Source organism: Eublepharis macularius, chromosome 6 (assembly GCF_028583425.1).
Source record: "Eublepharis macularius isolate TG4126 chromosome 6, MPM_Emac_v1.0, whole genome shotgun sequence".
NCBI classification, from domain to species: domain Eukaryota; kingdom Metazoa; phylum Chordata; class Lepidosauria; order Squamata; family Eublepharidae; genus Eublepharis; species Eublepharis macularius.
Window position 1 is genome coordinate 65179659 of NC_072795.1, and position 15572 is coordinate 65195230.

At 42.1% G+C, this 15572-nt stretch overlaps 1 protein-coding gene across 1 annotated transcript in view; it reads left to right on the top strand.

Moving 5' to 3' along the window:
- The window catches only part of ARMH3 (armadillo like helical domain containing 3), a 258948-nt gene extending 253821 nt beyond the window's left edge, over nucleotides 1–5127 (top strand). Inside the window, exon 26 of the mRNA XM_054983193.1 lies at nucleotides 3036–5127. Coding sequence (XP_054839168.1) covers nucleotides 3036–3128 — 93 coding nt within the window. The 3' untranslated portion in view covers nucleotides 3129–5127. The remainder of the gene's footprint in view (nucleotides 1–3035) is intronic.
- The last annotated feature ends 10445 nt before the right edge of the window (nucleotides 5128–15572 follow it).

Below are 15572 nucleotides of genomic sequence, written 5' to 3' on the forward strand. Positions count from 1 at the left end.
TATCTTTCCTTCCCATTCCTCCTTTACTAGACTAAGAGGTCCCTGAGGATAGTGCCCATTTTGACCTATCATGAAGGAGTAAAGGGAAAGTCCCTCTTCTCCCAACCTGACTGCAAATCCTTCCTTAAAGGGTTAGCTAATGTTTACCCTTCAGTGTCCAAACCCACTCCTCAGTGGAGCTTATCTTTAGTTTTAACAATGCTCATGCATAAGCCTTTTGAGCCTCTAGCTACCTGTCCTCTTAAACTTCTGCCAGCCAAAATGGCCTTTTTAGTGGCCATAACATCAGCTAGGAGGGTGAGTGAATTGCAAACCCTGAGGTATGATCCACCTTTCCTCAGAATGTTTGCAGACAAAGTGTTTCTCCATCCAAGCCTATAGCTCTGCTTTCCACCTCAACCAAGACATTACTCTGCCAGTAGTTTTTCCTTTGCCCTCTACAAAGGCCGACGGATTCCTGCACACACTGGACGTCAAACATTTACTGTGTTTTTACCTAGACAGGACTATTGTCTTCATAAAGGACCCTAACATATTTGTTTCCTTCAAAGGATCTAAGAAAGGGCAGAAAGTCACTGCTCAGACCATCTCCGACTGGTTGGTGTGGCTCATCAAGGAGAGTTAGAAGCACTCCAAACAGCCTTGCCCTCTGGACATCAAGGCACACTCTACAAGAGCCTAATCTACCTTGCAAGCATTTAACTTGGGCATTTCACTCGTGAATTTATTCAAAGCAGCCACCTGATCAATGCTGTCCACCTTTATTCAGCATTATGCAATTGACGAAGACTCCAAAAGGGATGCTGCAATTGGCAAAGCAATCCAGAAGAGTCCCTTTGAATGAAGAGCAACACGCCCACCTCCTGGGTAGCTCGCTAATTTCCCATGTGGGACTGCACAGAAGACACAACAATGAAAACAGGGTTGCACCTTCCTCTAACTGTTGTTCATTGAGTGTTCTTCTGTGCAGGCACACGTCCCTCCCTCCTTTCCCCACCCTGTGCTCTTTAATATGCTAATTTCTCCTTCTTCACTGGAAGCTTAGTGAACTGAAGGAGGGATCCACTTGCCCTCCTTTTATAGCTGCACCCACTGAAAAAAGTGCACAAAAAGGCTGGGCAAGCTTCTCACGCCTTTAGGAGCTTTGATATGTCCACAACTGGCCTGCACATGCACAGTTCCCATGTGTGCCTGCACAGAAGAACACTCGATGAACAACAGTTACAGGTAGATGCAACCCTGTTTTCTCTTCAAAAACAGATGAATACTTATCCCAGAAACAAAAAGATCGACAGACCATGAGGTCATACAGAGTGTTACCACCCTCTCAGCAATCAGGTTCTCGACTTTTCTATAGGCAGCAGCAACAACAGTTGTACAGAGGTCCCTGTCCCAGATACCAACCCTACCAGCATCAGTATCCTCACAATTGCCTGATATTTCCAGTCAAGGGCAGTATCAGAAGTGTAAGCCCACTCACAAACCAAGACAAGGTGTCTCTTTAACAGGGAGCAAGGATCTGAGCCTAAGTCAGAAACAGTTCTGACTATTGCAGGAAAAAGGTGTTTTTTTCAGTAATAGACTAGCCCTCTTTTTCGCAGCCTGGGCATCTATCATCACAGATGTTTGGGTGTTAGAAGTCATCAAGAGTAGTTATAAAATTGAGTTTCCGGTGTCTGAGTCTTCCTCGTAAACCTATTTGAGTTCTGCTATCTGGGCTGGCAAAAGAGTTGTCAGCACTGCTAGAGATGGGAGTGGTCGAGTACTAATATCCAAACCTGGACTGGGATTTTACTCAAGTTTCTTCCTAGTCCAGAAGAAGGACAGGGTTGTCGGCCCTTATTAGACCTGAGAGACTTGAATACAGTCAAAATACAGAATCAAGAATGGTAATATGCAATATAGTGTTACAGTTACTACTCCATAATTCTTGGTTTGCAGTCTTGGATCTTAAAGACACCTATTTTCATATTTCTAGCCATACATCTTGCAGAAAATTTTTAAGTTTTCAGTGTGGGGAAACCATGTATCAGTATCAAGTCCTGCCATTCGGACTAGCTACAGCCCCAAGGGTATTTACCAAAATGCATGGCTGTAGTAGTTCCTCACTTGAGGGCTAGGGGTTACTCAGTGTACCCTTATCTGGATGACTGGTTGAATTATGCCCATTCTAAAGAGGGCTTATATGAGCACATAAACCTGGCTCTAGAGACATGTCAGCACTTGGGGTTAATGGTTAATTGAGGAAGACTAAGGAGGGCTATGCTCTTTTATTTATAACTTATGGCATTGTTTAGACCTGACGTCCAACTTTTTGTTTGTTATGTAGGCCCAAATAAGGGTAAAATACCACTTCCCAAACCATTGCTAGATGGATAGTTCAGGCTATTAGGATGTGTGACCTTGTCCACTGGGAGTTCATGCCCGTTCCACCATGTCACAGGAGTCTTCAACAGCCCTGCTCAAAGTTGTTCCTCTACAAGACATCTGTAGAGCTGCAGCATTGACTTCAGCTGATACCTTCATCAGGCACTACCCCCTAGATGTACATAGCACATACCTTCCCTCCTTTCCCCACTGTATGCTCTTCACTACTTACCTGGAGAGTCTGGTGACTAAGGAGACGCTGAGGGTCAGGGATGTCATTCCTCCCAGAGAGTAGGCTGTTTCAGCGGGGAAACAAGCCACAGCTGTGCTCTGGGAAGGGGCAGATGTCCCCTACAGGAATTTTTAGCTGTAGAACCTACTGATAGGCAGGCTTGCACATGCACAGTCCCATGTGTGCCTGCACAGAAGACCTCAATGAACAACAGTTACAGGTAAGTGCAACCTTTTTTTCTTACTTGGTCAACAGCTCCTTCAACAATCATACCTACTTTCAGTACTGAAACATCTTTCCCAAAACTGAAACTTTTACTTTGTTACAGTGCTCTCTTTGCACTGTAGGCAAAAGGGGGCCTATCTGGAGTTTCCTTCATTGCTTCTCTGGGCTGCAATATCAAAATTACCTGTAGTGTTTGTTCTTTCTCCCATAGGTTCGATCTATCAGCATCAACGTACGGAGGAATCTGGCCTTCAACACCCTCAGTCAGGAGGCCCTGCTGAAAGAGTTTTCGACCATCTCCTGAAGCTGAATTATCTACTCTTCCCTGACAGTCCTGGTGTTAGCACGCCCCCTTCCCCGGCATTGACTGTAGCTCCTGGTTGTGGAGTGGTCTCATCCTATTGCGTGCGTGTGTGTGTTTTCCAAGCAAGAGCAAGGGGAGCTTTGGACTTGACCCAAGGGACTGGGCACAGAGAACTGATGGTGTGAACTGCACTTGGAGGGGCATGGGAGAGAGGGGAATCCAGACTTATTTCTCTTTCTCATTATCTCTTTTATTCAAGGATAAGAGTCCCTCCCAAGTGAACAGAACAAAGCACTGTTGAGCAGAGAGCTCATCCTTCTGTTTCTCTAGAATCGGTCCGATCTTGTGCCCAGGATAGGAAGTGGTGTGCCAGGGAAACCAAGCCTATAACAATAAAGAGAGGGCTGACTGACCTCCTGTCACGCATATTCTTACGCTGTGAAGCCCAAACACTAGCTAAGGTTTTATGAATCTACAGTCCTTGTCCTTTTGTAATGTTAACTCCAAATTGGTATTGAAAGTAACAGTTTAGGATTCTCTCCTTCACTCTGAGCTAGTGCCTCTTTTCAATGGTGCTTGCAAGAGCAACCCATAGGAAGGTTTTTCAAATGCCGAGCCCTAAAACACTTGGTCTCTGGATTTTCTGAACTAAGAAATTACCTCTGCTGACTCATTCCTGGTATTTTGGCTATCCAGTTCTAAGGCTCAGAGAATGGGGATATTAGTATGCAGTAGTCATTTGTGAGGGAGGGGAAATAAAGAATACTGCCCCATGCTTTTGTTGCTCATGCAATTGCTGTGTGTAGATTGGGACATATTCCCCTGTTCCCTGAAGGTTGGCTGATCTACTGAATAGGCTTGCTTAATTTCTCCTCAGTCACCTGGTACTCTGGATTCCCATGGTGCCGATAAGGTGATCAGGAGCTCACACTGACCTGTGTGACCACAGGCAAAATTATTGGGGAATGCTGATGTTTCTCTTGGGAAAGAGGTTGATATCTCCTATGGTTGTTCCTGGTTCAGAAAGAGTAGGCATATATCTATAGTGTTTGTGTTGAGAGAGTATCTGTTCATTTTCTTAGATTAATATGTTCTCAGGGGCTGGGTTTTTCCTACTTAAAAATGCATTTGTCAGTGTCATCTTGATCACACACCTACATTGCCTAAACAGAATTCTGCATTGACTGAATCAGCCGATTAGCTCATCCTCCCTTCCAAAATCTACATTTTCTGTACTCCAGTAAAGGCTTTCATTGGGTAGGTGCATGTAGGAGAGCCTTGCTTTTAGCCAGGGAATTAATTTGTTAGGCTTACAACTCCTGCCGCATTTAAGGTGAAATAGTCCTTGTGGGAGAAAATCAATGCTCTGCATTTGTAGTCACTAGTCCCATAGCAATGTCCACCTAGTAATGTGACTAAGCGTGGGTAGCTGACCACAGGTATCAGAAATTTATCATTTTAGAATTTATTTTTCCAACTTAAAAAAGAATGAAGCAATTGATGTATTATTAGTTAAAAATATGCTTTGTTTGAAAATCAAAGGCTGGCAGTGCTTCTGGAGTGCTCCTTCCAGAAAGAAGATATCAGTCCATTCTAAATCCTGAAAGGCGTCTCCTACCTACATATTTCCTCTCCTGTTATAGAGCTGTTCCCATCAGATAGAACAGGATTAGATGAGCAAGACTGGAATCTGTCATGGTAGTTTAGGAGATTAATATGCAGACAGATTAACTTTGTTTCATACAGATTGTCTTCATGTGTGATTTCTCTGATCTTTCTGGACTGATATGAATTTGTCCTCTCTAGGCCCTTCCCCAATTCACTAATGACTCTCTGCCATGCTGATAGTGAATTCTGAAGCCAGGTGTTCACAAAGGAGCCCTCTTCCAATGGAAAAGCTGTAAATGCCCTGTTTCTAAAATAGCATCTGTAAAATGTATGTAAAGTTCATTAAAGGGGTGTGGAGGAATGTGCCTCTTAGCACTCATTTTGTGCAGTGTATTTGTCTCTCTTTGGGGAGGGAAAATAAAATTATTATTAGTACTAAATGTTTCCTTAGTGATAACTGTGTGATACCCAATAGACAACTGGTATAGTCCCTGCCTCGGAGGCCTTGCTGTCTACTTAAAACGTACAGAATAGGATATATAGAGAAACTGCGGATCAAATACTGCAATCCCAAGAAGAGTTACTCCAGTCTAAGTACCTTGATTTCAGTGGTCTTAGGCTGGAGTAACTCTTCTTAGGATTGCACTAAAAATATATATTTATTTAAAACATGTTTATCTTGCCTTTGTGCCTAGTTAGGATTGCACTAAAATATATATTTATTTAAAACATGCTTATCTTGCCTTTGTGCCCAGTTAGGGCTTTCAAGTTAAAAACATTAAAAACTAACTTGAAGATGGACAGAAGTTTCCCCTTGGTTGCAAAAAGAGCTGTCCTTCAGAGCAGAAATGAGGAGGTGATCTTTCCCTCAAACCCTAGACTGAGCTAGAGTCTGGAAAAGTCCCTATATGCATAATCTAAGAAATTTAAATCACCACAGAAACAATTATACCTGAAAGAACTGGGCAGGGAGCAGCAACGTAACATCCTGCCCAGGGCAAAATGACTAAACCTGCTGCTAATCTTGCTGGCTATCACAAAATAATAAAGGAAGCCAATTGAGAGAGTCTTAAAATTAAACTGTATGGGAGACGTTGCATGGTCTCTTACTGCTGGCTTTGGTCAGCACAATCTGTGTGGATAATTCTTACCTAAGGTTTGATGGAAGGAGGAGTATATACCCATTTTGCCAAGAATTGGTTACGTTCAGTGATCATGGTTCCAATAGCAGCTTTCCTTGGCTAAATAGGTACTGGCACCTGCAAGTTGTCATTTGTTCCTGCAAAACAATAGAACAGCAAAACCTATTATATAAATGACTTGGAAAAGAAGAATCTTTCACCATCCATAAGAGAGCAGGTCACATTTACTGCTGCAAGCTGCTATCACCTGAAATTTCTCTTTCCCTATTTATTTTTATGACAGCAATTAACATTTCCTTTATAACCTTGTGACTGTATGTAACTGTTTGATAACCTTGAGGCTCAGTATTCTGCAAGACTCAGTATTCAGATTTCATCTCCTAGCACTCTGTTCACATTCATTTCTTCTGTGTGTTGCATAGCTGCATTTCCATGCATGCTGGCACGGATTTGGGGACCATGCAAAATCCAGTAGCTGATCTCAACAGTGGCTACGTTCTGTTGCAGGTTTTTTGTGGGCCTTAGGTAATTCAGCTCTGGTCCTGTGTGCCTTATCCAGTGGGCCGATGAGTTGAATTACTCTCTTCTAATCCCGTGTGTACAACTAACATCTACAATTGCAGCATGGCAAGATTTTAAATTTATTCTTTTCAGACAAAGCATACAACATGTGAGGAAGAAGTATTCAGTTTAAATCATTAGAGGCCCATCTGATTCCAGTTACATGGCATGACAGAACTGTTATTTATTCAATACCTCTGGCCTGCAAAAGAATGCTAGCAGTTTGTTCCTGATAATATATGCAGAACCTCCCTGCATCCAAGGAATAAAGATCATTGTATGCTAACATTCTGTGAGCTGTTCCAGTTTCAGGAATGCTTGTCCCTGGCTCCTGGCTGTTTAATTGCTGAGATATACCAAAAACAAAATTATTAGTGCATGGAACCTGTTCATTTTTTTCAAGATAGTGGAGTCTGACTCCCTGGGCAGAGGGCTTATATTTAATTGGTCTTTTATAGGGTATGCTTGCTCTGCCTTTCTGATCTTTGCTGGCTTTGGAGTCAGCCACAAAATTGGAGGATAGCTAAGCCAGATGCTAAGAAAGCTTGGGGGACACAATATGCTGTAGTTCAGTGACTTGCTATCTTGCCTTTTCTGCAGGAAGTGATCTCCCAGGTAGAGGAGTGCTTGGTGGATAAGAAAACGATTGATGGTGGGCCCTTGGCATACTGAACTGCTATCCATCTGAGGGCTGCTTGGTTGTTATTTTTTCAAATTTCCTGTTTTATGTGCCGTATTGTCTAGTTGTAGGCTGCCATGTGGTGGCACAAATTATGGCTGCCAGCCATGGATCAGAACTTTGTGTCACCCTAATTCACAGGTGGCTATTCCCTAAAATTGGATGGGGGGGGGGGCGGGTAGCAACTGCACTGCACAGCAAGCGCAGGGTCAGAGATCCCAGCCTTATTTAACCGCAAGGTTCTTGCTAAACTTTTCACACATTCTTATCGTCATCTGTATTGATTCAGTCAGTCAGTCAGTGTAAAACCAAGCTGGTTTGGAGGGAAGAAGATTGCATGAAAGGAGCTGGTTTGACAGTTCACTGCAGCTTACTCCCAAGTAAATGCGCACCAATTGTTGCCCTGGTTATTTTTCCATTGCAGAACTTGTCTATGCAACTCTGTGAGAAAAATTGTTTTTCCATTAGAGAATGAACATGTTCTTTTTGTGCCAATTGGTCTGTTTATAGAAATGTGTTCTGTCTTGAATAGTTTGCTCTGATCCTTCTGTCCTGGAAAAGAATTCAAACCTAAAGACAAATGAGCAGAGTGAGGCGTACTTTCCCACCTGTCCTGGCTTTATTCAGCCCTGATTTCTGATTCTGCTTCCCTTAAATGTTCTCCTTCCTCTTTGGACTATATATTTGCTGGCAGAACACAGGCTTGAGTTTTACTCTTCCTCCCTCAATCCTCCTGGGCTAATTGAATAAAGTGGATGGAAAGTGAATCCAATTGACCAGATTAAATGAGTTGGGCACACATCTGGATGGGATTCAGGAGCAGAGATTTGTCTGTAAGGTAAATGTGCAGGTCCTCTGTCCATAGCCTTTAGCTGCCCCAGAACAATAATCCCATTTGCCCTGCTTAATCTATCTGGGGTCTTCCAGTAGCTCCTGCCAGGTAAACATAATGCCTCCCCTTTTCTCAGACAATCTCTCTCTAGTTGTACAGAGCCTTCTTACTCTCCTAGGTAATTAGTGGATAATTAACCAAGCTGTCTGACTTTGTCATGGCCCCCACTACTCTTCTTTCATGCTGGGTCTCAGGGCTGTGAGCATGTAATGTAGGCTGGGGAAGACTGAAACCACAGTTTCTCATTTAATTGCTGCTGCATCAACCACAAGCAGGTTGGCTCAGAGGCTCTTGCTGTGCTTGGGGTATAAGGCTTCTGAGACACCATATTTGGGATGTAAACAGTACACTGAGGAGAACCAGCTAAGGATCAGGATCAGGCACTTGCCCCAAAGCACAGCTGTCTTCAGTGGCAGCATTCTCAGTCTGTATATCCTTCTTCTCCAGTGTAGCAATGCCAACGAATAAATACTAACTTTCCCCAAGGGCTGCCCATGTGCCAGTGGTAGAAGGACCTCACAGTTATTATAATAAGAGAGAGTTCGGTGAGTTTATCAAAGCACCCATCAAGTGGCTCCAGTTTTTCTCTCTCATATCTTAAGAAGAGAAGTATCAGGATTTAAGCTCCCCTGGAAGTAACAGCATCTGACATGGAGGTCTTTGTAATTTAAGCACAGAAAGTATTAGATCTGACTGTGATTACTGTTGGATGATGAGGGAGTTGCCCTCTTCCTACTCTGCCCGTAAGCCAGTACTGAACCACAACATAATGTCAATTCTTAACCAGTCTGGGCTGCAGTACATACCTAATCTAGTCATTTTATGGTGTCAAATGTGAATACATAATAGGAAGATATGCCAAATCCAGGCCAGTTACAGTGTAATCCAAGCAGAGTTACACCCTTCAAAGGCAATGGGCTTAGAAGGGAATAACACTATTTACGAATTGTACTGTTAAATTACTACTCTGAGGTGGAAAACACTTTTGGTTGTTTTTTTATGCCCCACTTTTCTTCCCACAATGACTTAAATGAGTTTTCCTTCTGTTTTATCCTCACAACAACCATATTGTAAGGTGGGTTAGTCAGAGAGTGACTGGCCCAAGGTTACCCAATAATAACCGTGCTTATCCAGTGAGCTTGCCCATGACAGAGCAGGAATTTTCAGATTTGCTCTCCCAGATCCTAGTCCTACACTCAACTTCTATGCTACATTGTTCCTTATCTCTTGTCTATACCAATAGATTATTTTCTTATGGAGAAATAAAATAGACATTGGGAAATAAACTCATGTTCCTGAATTGTGGAGATGGCTTGTGATATTTCTTGCAGCTCAGGAAAGGAAGCTGCATCAAAGGGAGAGGCACAGTAGAACGGCTCTGGGCTAAAATCATCTGGGGTAAAGGAGGCTCAGCAGACCCGGAGTTAGGTTTTGGAGGGATTCTTTGTTTGAAATTTACTTACTGTAAATTTCCAAATAATAAGAATGGAATTGTGCAATTAGTTGACAATGGGTCCAGAAATGTAGATCAATGTCCTATGTTTGCCTAATGAGCTGTTAAATTGCATCCCCCAGGCAGATCACTTGAAGACCAATCCGCTATTGCGACTGGAAAGAGAAGGCTGCAGTGGTGAATACAAAGCACATTATTTGATTAATTATTTTTATTTTAAAAAATTTATACCCTTCCTTTCTGCCCTCATAAGAGCAGTTCTTGCGTGGATCCTCTTGGCCTGACTTGCAAATATACTTGAAGCAGCTATTTTTGATTAGCCAATCATGCTTTGCAAGGTCACAGTATCCTGCTCTGAAGGTGATTGTTATGAGACTGTTCTCCTAAATCACAAAACCAGTGTTTGATCTCTGTCTACTCCCAACACATCCAGCCTATCTTTATACCCAGGTGGCCTTACAACTGTGCAATGAAGCTCACTTGAGCCTATGAGCAATCAAATTCCTTTCCAGCTCAGATACTCCCCGCTGCATAATGCCCGTAATGCATATTAGAACTGGGTCAGTTGGGCAATCTCAACTGAGGTCAGATCCTTTCTCGTCCATTACCTGGGGTGATTATGTTGAATCTATTCTCTGATTCTCATCAGAATACTAGGATAAAGATTATAGGTAGTTACAGTGATCAAGAATTTTTTTTTCAGTAATCTAGTGCCATTTTAGTACGATGAAGCAAAATTTTGCAAAACATCAACTTGATGAGTTCCCGAAAACATTATCATCTACCTTTCTCATTGAGACTCAAGGCAGATTATAAAATTATAAAATAATGTAATCAAGCCCAGTATAATACATAAATTACAATGCAATAAAATTGGATCGCACAACTAGAGAATGACATTAAAATACAATTAAAATACATACAACTAATAATGCTGTTTGCGGAGAGGGAAAAAACTACTTAACATATTTCACAATCACAGGTATGTTTCCTTATAGAAAATACCCTCCTGAACAGTACTGTCATATACATTTTGTAAAGCGATAGTAGTGTAGGAGCTTTCATAACCTTGTCAGGCAGGCCAACCCTCCAGTGAGAGAATAGAAAGATTTGGGTCCAATAGCACCTTATACACTAGATTTCCAAGGTGTATGAGCTTTCAAGAGTCAAAGCTCCCTTCATCAGATACAAGGAATAAAAAAGGAAGGAATCTTTATAATCCAGGCTACAACAACTGAGAATTCTGGAATTACAATACCCACGAGATGGTTGCTATATGTCCCAATACTTTAGTTTAACTAACCATGGCAATATGTGCAGACATTCCTTAAAGAGGTTAGTGATTATCACATAGAATGTCCTTGAAATGATCCCACTCTTCTGTGCAGTGTTTTGTCCAGTACTAAGCTTGGTATCTAAGAGCCTGAACAAATGGGTGATCAAGCTAAATATTCTATGCTATTGTGTGTTTTTCCTCCAATGAGTTGTGAGTTTCAGAGGAACAGGGGGAATGTAGGGGCTGCTTATCCCTTTCCTTCCAGCTGTTCATCTATGCAGCATTACCCCTAACCTTCATCAAGCTTTTTTCTTTGGGGTAAGAAAAGGTTGGTTATAGCTGGAGACCATAACCTGTACTCAAACGTACACATCTTCCCAAGGCTGCTTTTGTTTTGTTCTATTTTTAAGGTGGGGGACATTCAGTTTTATGAGTCTAATGTCTGGCATGGTCCAGAGCCTAATGCAACAAGGTTACATGATAAGTCAAGTTCTTTTGTGGCCGAGCTTTTGTGATATGCTCCATATCAGGGTCAATAAACTGCAGGCTTATGATGAAGCACATGATTTCAGACAGCTTAAGTATGATTCAAGAGACCCCTTTCTATCCTGCAAAGAGGTCACCACGTGACTCTGGGCCATATGAAAATGGCTTTGAATTAAAAATAAACTAGCACACTTTGCCCTAATGTAGCATGCATAATAGTATTAATACTCCTGTCTCCTGTTCCTGACCTCCCAGAATCAAAATTTCACATTAGTGTATGTGAAAAAGTACAGATGAGAGAGTAGCTTTTGTGAAAAGAACAATCAGAACAACAAAAATTGCCCTCTCCAACAAAACAGATGGAAGGTGGCTACAGATGGGTACATGTTCATCTTGGGTGCCAGGCAAAAAAAAAAAAATTAAGCAAGGGAGGGCACAAAAGTGGATAAGTTATGTTGCAGATAGCAAACACGATGGTTCAGTGCTGCATACCTTTTATATTTCTGTACCTACACTTTTAAAAAAATGTCCAGTCTGTGTGTGTTATATGCCATCAAGATAGTTTTAAGCGTGTATCCATGTGGGTCTGCAGCAGAACAGCCGGATTTGGATCCATTGGCACCTTAGAGGCTAACAAGATTTTCAGGGTATGAGCTTTCAAGAGTCAAAGCTTCCTTCTTCAAATACCATCAAGGCACTTCTAACTTATGAATGAAAGACTTCCAGATCATCCTAGTGGTCACTAATTACTGTTTGTCTTATTCAGAGCAGTAGAGTTTAAACTGCAAAATCCCCATCAGTGCAGAACTTTAAATATGGAAGTCAGAGACATGCAGTCTAATCCTATCCATAGTTCCTGGAAGTAACTCACATCCATGTGAATAGCCATAGGACTGCAGCCTTGAACTCTCCATCTGGTTCATGAGAAGGCCTTTGGCAATTTGTATTCTGTTCTAATCTACCACGTTTTTATCTTCTTGTTCCTCTAAGTTGCTCAGGGCAGTACACATCATACTCCAGTTCAGCACAAATCATAGGTGTCTGTATCCTGCTTGATTGCTTACAGCAGAATGTGTATATCAACTCTGTAATGGGTATTAGGTTGGATTTCTGACTTTCCCCTAAGCTAGAGTTATATGATGCTCTCTGGCCTTAAGGAAGATGCTATGGTTGACTCTGGTTTTTGAGAAAGACTTAGCCTCTTCATCCCAAAAATACCATACCAGCACCCTGAGTGTTAACAGCCTGCTCCTGTGGGTGTTTCTCTTGCTACAGAAGATACATATGCCTCCTTTTATGTAATTATGTACATATTTACCACACTTTATTTCAAGTTTTGATTTGCATTTCAGTTATCTTTAGTCCTGTGACATGTTCTAGAAGGATATCTGTTTTAGTGTGCTATAGCAAAACTCAAAAGTCTTGTAGCTTAAAGCTCAACAGACGTATTGCAATACGAGTTTTTGTGGAGTAGAGACCACTTCATGTGAAAGATAAAAGATTTAATGCCACAATAAACTTATTTATCTTTTAGATGCCGCAAGATTACTCCTTTTTGCATTAGCCCAGCATCCCCCAGCCTACCATCTTCTCTATCCACTTCACACATCTGCTGCACAGTTACCTATAAAAGCTCATGCTCCATTAACCAGTATGATTCTCTAAGGTGGTGCTGTACTTTCTGTTTTCCTGCTACTATATAGCCTAACAGAGCCAGTCTCTTGGAAGCTCTGCCTAGTATGGTGATTGATGCTTCTGCAGAACTTCCCTGCCATCTCCCTGACCCTGGGAGTAATTACCCAAAGAGCTTTGATTAACCAATATTTGACAGCAATTGAGACAAATAACTAAAGACTCTGGGACTGCTTATTTAGCCTGGCATTTTGTATCTTACTTGCAGACCCCAGGAAAGTCACAAGCAGTTTTGGACCTAGTTTACAACATTTATTCGTTTAACTCTTTCCCTTTCCTTGAACCTAGTTTTTCTCACCTAGATTTAGTACAGGGTGCATCCTCCATACTTGGAAGGTGTATGCTCCATTTTCATTCCTAGGCTCAATTCCTCTCTCTTCTGCATCTGAAGAAATGGTCTCAAGTCCATGAAAGTTTATGCTAGGATAACATTTTGTTGACCTTTAAGGTGACTTCAAGATCTCATTTTTTTACTCTGCCAGAATAATTCTTCACTTATCAAACAGGACATGAGGAAGAGGTTTTTACCTTCACATGGCATAGATGACCTCTTCCTTGAGAGCGTGGGACTTCAGTGCCTCAAGCCAACATGCAAAATCCAATGACTGCAGTCAACAGTTTTGGACTATAATTCTTCTGCCTCCAGCTATTGTATTGTATTTAATTATGATAGCATTTTATCTAGCACGTTAAAGCATTCAAAACACTTCACATACATAAGCTTAGTATTCCTTACATTTATCTTGCAAAGTCGGTTGGTATTATTATCCCCAATCCCCATATTGCTGATGGGGAACTGAGGTTAAGCACATCATGCAGAAGGTGAGACACACCAGGGACTCTGGTGCTCTGGATGCATGATGCTGCAAACTAAATTCCTTAATGATATGCAGTGTACATACTGTATTTTGACATGTTTGGATTAGCTCCTGGCTTGCTCACTGGGTGGAAGTACATATCATAAAGAACATGAAGCTGACACCCAAAATGGCCGCCCTGTGCTGAGTTCTGCCTCCTCCACCATCATGTCTAGTTCAATTCATCCTTGTATCCTGATGCCATTTTGAAATGCATTTTCCTCTCCCCTCTAGTGGCAACCAGTGATGCAGGGCAGGAACAGAAAAGTACAACTCGAAAGAATGATCTAGACATTCTCAGCTGCAGTCCTGTGGAGTTCTGCCTTCTGTTTGTTCTGTGGCAGAGTGTAGGCTGGATTGTTCAGCTATTTGTTGGGGATTAATATCTCAAAAGCCTGGCCTTTTGGCAGGAGTGTGAAGTTAATGACTTTTTGGTCTTTGAAAATTATTGTTCTGAGGGCTGAGGTATAATGGTGGTTGTGAGGGGAATTCTATGAGTGTTTTGCACTAACTTTATTAAAAGAAGTTGAATATGGATTTTTATAGGTAGTGATAAATTCAAAATCTTAATTTGAGCCATAGCTGAGGCCTTAAAACAGCTTGTTTTCAATCCAGTGCCTGAATTTGTGAAGTAGTCATGAAGTAAAAAACCCACAGCCAGGTCTCATGAGAGCTTAAACTTGGAAACGGTTTTCAAGGCCCAGGATTTGCCTTTTACTCAACATTTTGTACCAGTTGAAATGAAATCAATTTTTATTAAGAATAAGATGGAAAGGGTAAGAGATAATGAAACAAGCTGCATGACAGACAAAATCTTTCAGACTAATGCTAGTTTAAAAGTACCAAATTAACATCTAGCCACTAAGGGCCCACAGCAAGGGGCAGTCTTAGCCAATGGTCAGCTGCCCTGGGCCCTGCAGTTTGGGAGGAGATGCTGACCACCCATGCTCTCTACACTCAAAAGGAGGGGAAACGAGCAGGCTTCTGCCATCACTCAGGCCTGCCCTGACAGCTGGCTTCTGGCGGCAGTGGTGGTGCCCACCCATATTGCAAGGGGAGAGGGCCATCCCTTTCTTAGCCCCAGTGAGTGGGGGGTGAAGGAGTAGCAGTGATTCTGGGGCTCCATCCTGAACTCCCATGCAAGTCCCCAGAATCACTAAGACCTCCCCTGTCCCCTGCATTCCATTAGGATTCGTGAGGAATAGTGGGAGAAGGGAATGATTTGAAAATTCTGCTCCACCCCTCAGAATCTCCCCCTCCGTCCGGTTTCTGAGCAGGCTAACTTCCTTCCTCCCACTTCTTTCTTGTTCTCCATTTCACCTTTTCTGGAGCATATTCAGTCCTCATCAAGCCCTTTTTGAGGAGTTTTTCTGTTGGTTAATTTACAAAGCCACCTTTTCCTGCATGCTCAAGGCCAGCGTTGGTTGCTTTTGTCACTTGTACAGAGGCCAGATCGTTTAGGACTAGATATAGTGACAGTCTTTGTGCTTGCACATCAAGGGGAGGCTATTTGGAAATCCACTCTAGCCTTGTTTCTCCCTTTCCATAATTCTCTATGCTGTCAATAGTTAAGCAAATGGATCCCCCCCCCCTCTTAACTGACCCTTCGCTGGGGCTTTCAACATTCCAGCCCATCCAGATCGTGTTCAGTCCTCATCAAACTCTTTTATTTATTTTATTAGATTGATATCCCGCCCTTCCCACAAATGGGCTCAGGGTGGCTAACATCAACAAACATCAATAAATACAGTCTTAAAAACACATAAAACTATAAAAGTTATCATCAATCACAGTAATT